Source organism: Cebus imitator, unplaced genomic scaffold (genome assembly GCF_001604975.1).
Source record: "Cebus imitator isolate Cc_AM_T3 unplaced genomic scaffold, Cebus_imitator-1.0 Scaffold30, whole genome shotgun sequence".
Lineage (NCBI taxonomy): Eukaryota > Metazoa > Chordata > Mammalia > Primates > Cebidae > Cebus > Cebus imitator.
The window spans coordinates 3,305,482-3,309,535 of record NW_016107345.1 but is presented as its reverse complement, the minus strand read 5'-3'; the positions used below and the strand labels follow the sequence as shown (position 1 = coordinate 3,309,535).

General features: G+C 36.9%; 1 protein-coding gene across 1 annotated transcript in view; it reads left to right on the top strand.

Annotated features, from left to right (window-relative positions):
• The window catches only part of TFDP2 (transcription factor Dp-2), a 182,352-nt gene that overhangs the window by 139,590 nt on the left and 38,708 nt on the right, over positions 1-4,054 (top strand). The window contains 1 exon segment of the mRNA XM_017523750.2: positions 3,054-3,181. Coding sequence (XP_017379239.1) covers positions 3,054-3,181 — 128 coding nt within the window.

Below are 4,054 nucleotides of genomic sequence, written 5' to 3'. Positions count from 1 at the left end.
GAGGTGGAGTCTCCCTCTGTTGCCCAGGCTGGAGTGCAGTGGCATGATCTCAGCTTACTAAAACCTCCTCCTCTGGCACCTGGGTTCAAGTGATTCTCCTGCCTCAGCCTCTGCGGTAGCTGGGATTATAAGCACCTACCCCCACACCTCACTAATTTTTGTATTTTTAGTAGAGACAGGGTTTCACCAGGTTGGCCAGTCTGGTCTTGAACTCCTGACCTCAAATGATCCACCTGCCTCTGCCTCCCAAAGTGCTAGGATTACAGGTGTGAGCCACTGTGCCCAGCTTCTTTCTTTTTTTTTCTACAAAGCCCTGTAAATCAGCAAAACCAAGCATGTAGGCTGCTAATACCATCTAGGAAAAGATCTCCTCAGTAACAATACTCCAGGAGTAATACAATCTGTTTCAAGGGTAAATTGGAATGCTTAGAATAGCTTTGTAGACACTCCGGTTCAAGGAATAGAGTCGACCGGAGGCTAATCAGATAACTCACATTTTTCTTCATAAGCTGTCTATACCCAAGGTCAGCATGATACAGAATGTGATGTCGTGATTGGTGGAAACTATGCTTTCTATATATTTTTTTTTAGTGGAGTTTATATAATCCTTTTAGCATATCAGTAAATGAAGGTCCTTTTTTCCCCTATTACTTTAAAAGTTGAGTATTTTATCCCAACAGTAAATATTTATTGTGCCTTTCCTAAGAGCTTCCTGCCACTGTGTTAAACTCTGCAAAGAACTTAGTTTAGCAAGGTACTCTCCACCCTTAAAGATCCTGCACTGAAATGAAAGTGGGGATGCAGGACCAGACATGTGGAGTGGGAAGTGCAAGCATACTTAGAATGCAAGGCAGAATTTGATAAGAGGTACAAACACATTGTCTGACTTTATGTTTTCTCACTAGGAAAACTTCTGAGCGCCTTATTTAATACCCTTGGTGTATCGTACATAATCAGAACTCTCCAGACATCTGTCAGAATTAGTATCATTTGTTTTTATTTTTTTAAACTATAGAATGAACTTCTTAAAACTATTTCATAAATATTTGTAGGTACTAACATCTTCCTACCCCAAACTAACATAATGTCAAAACATGAACAGAAGCTAACTAAGGTTGTTAAATACTTGATAAATGAATAAATATTGACTAGACTTTAATAACTAGGTCTGAACTATTTTTATACTACAGAGGTTATTGTTTGACTCTTTCCTTCAAATGCAAATGGAGGGCTTGAAATGCTTATGAATCCTTCCCTTTGGTTATGTATGGGGCAAGTCAGCAATGAACTTAATGATTCCCCCTGGCAGCAGAAACAGGTTTCATTTGGTCAGGGAGATAAAAATTAATTAGCATTTTGTCTTGCATAAGACAGTAGGGAAATAGAACTATTTCTCTTATTTGAGGATTTATTAACAATTATATGTAGTCCCTGTAGATATTTTTCTCTCTTAATTGGGACTTAAAACTTACTATCATGAACACTTTCAAAACTTTACAAAAATAGAACTATATACCCAGCAGTTGCTTCAACAATTATCCACATAGGAGCCAATCATTTTACATTAATATCCTCATTCACTGGATCATGCCTCTTCCTATTTTTTTTTTACATGAAAATACTTCTGAAGTTATTACTAGGCGGCTAGTTTTTTTTAATGTTAATTACTATAAATGTCTTCGGAAAAAATGTGTTTTTTTTTTTTTTTTTAAACCAGTGAAAATTTTAAGACTTGGAAAGCAATTTGGTAACACATATAAGGTACCTTTTAAAAAAGTCTATAGGGGGGCCGGGCGCGGTGGCTCAAGCCTGTAATCCCAGCACTTTGGGAGGCCGAGGCGGGTGGATCACGAGGTCAAGAGATCGAGACCATCCTGGTCAACATGGTGAAACCCCGTCTCTACTAAAACTACAAAAAATTAGCTGGGCATGGTGGTGCGTGCCTGTAATCCCAGCTACTCAGGAGGCTGAGGCAGGAGAATTGCCTGAACCCAGGAGGCGGAGATTGCGGTGAGCATGCCATTGCACTCCAGCCTGGGTAACACGAGTGAAACTCCGTCTCAAAAAAAAAAAAAAAAAAAAAAAGTCTATAGGGATTCCATTAATCCCCTTTCTGGAGTCTAGCCTTAGGAAATAGAAATTAAGGGCAAGGTCTTTGTACAAAAATGTTTATCACAGCATTCTTTATAATAGTAAATAATTAAAAATCCATATTTATCTAGTAAGGAATAATAAATCCACATGGTAGAATGTTTCATGGTCATATTTTGAAGAGTATTTAATAACATGAAATACTCTTTTTTTGTTTGTTTGAGACAGAGTTTTGCTCTTTTTGCCCAGGCTGGAGTGCAATGGCGTGATCTCGGCTCACTGTAACCTTTGCGTCCTGGATTCAAGCAATTCTCCTGCCTCAGCCTCCTGTGTAGCTGGGATTACAGGCATGCGCCACCACGCCCAGCTAATTTTGTATTTTTAGTAGAGACAGGGTTTCACCATATTGGACAGGCTGGTCTTGAACTCCCGACCTCAGATGCTCCACCTGCCTGGTCCTCCCAAAGTGCTGGGATTATAGGCAAGAGCCACTGCACCCAGCCCAATACTCTTAAAAATGGATAAAATTGCATCTATGTAATAATCCAAGCTGGATAGTATCTTTGTGTATACTGTATTACGGACTGTGGAAGTCTGCTTTGCTGTTACCCTGGTTCTAGTAAATCAAGCTGTACTGTAATTTATTTCCTCAGTTTCAAAGAAAACTTTTCATTTTTCTGATTTTGAAAGCATTGTCAGTTATTTACTTAATCCTTCCAAATTGCCACTCATTTGCTGAAACCTGTATTACGACCTCATGTCAGTATTCAGGATACTTGTGCCTTAAGGGCCTAGGATATAAGTTCATCAGAGGTGTTGCTTATATTTTTAGATGACTGACATTAAGTGCCTTTTAGGCAGCAAGGTTTCCTCATATGTAGGTTAGCAATCAACGTTATTTTCTACCTGTAGGCTTTTCTTAATAATTAAGAATATTATATTCTTTGTTCCTAACTTTACAGATTATAAGCACACCACAGAGACTAACCAGTTCAGGAAGTGTTCTGATTGGGAGCCCATATACCCCTGCACCAGCAATGGTTACTCAGACACACATAGCAGAAGCTACTGGCTGGGTCCCTGGGTAAGAGTGTTGCAAGTTACTATTTTTTAAACCGTTAAAAAAAAAAGTTTAGACTTTTTTTTCCTCACTATCTTGTCTTCTGTTCTTGTTTTATTTTAGTCTAGTTCTTAAAAACAAATGTTTTTCCTTCAAAATCACCTATTTTATTTCACTTTATATCTTAGATATAAATCATCTCTGGAACAACTATTTTTAAACAGAGAAATACCGTACAATAACTTGTAATTAAACCCTGTGACTTTTTAAACTCTGAAATAGGACTACTTTTATTATTATAACATTTAACTTTAGAGATATAAAAACTATATTTTATATATTTTTAACTAACATAAAAAAGGCGTTAAATATTAAGTGTTGGCTATCCTCAGAATTTCCCCCTATGAATTCTTATTTCCTTAAAAAAGCAGAAAAGGCTAGGAAAAGGGGCCAAATAAAACTTTTATTAAATTTCCTCTTGATTCTTTTTAAACACTGAACAATTGAATCAACCTTCCATGTTACTCATTTGCCACTTGTAGTACAAACTTAAATATGTTTCATCTTTGCCTGTGAAATACTTAGGCCTTTCTCCACTCCTTAGCATTTTAGCACCTCATACTTCCATAAAAGAAAAAGAAATAAGATAAGTGACTCAAAACCTCATTTTGTCACTTTAGACATTTTGTTACTTTAGAAGTTATCTACATGGTGGAATACTACATGGTGATTCTATCATATGTGAGTTTGAGCAAGCAGATGGTAAATCTTAGTTCAGTAAGAATCTCCTTGCTTCAGGTATATTAAGTGAAACTAATAATCCTGGCAAGGTGCTTTACGTTGTATACATATCAATATACATAAATATATGCACACACATGTACAAACACATAAGTATTAAAG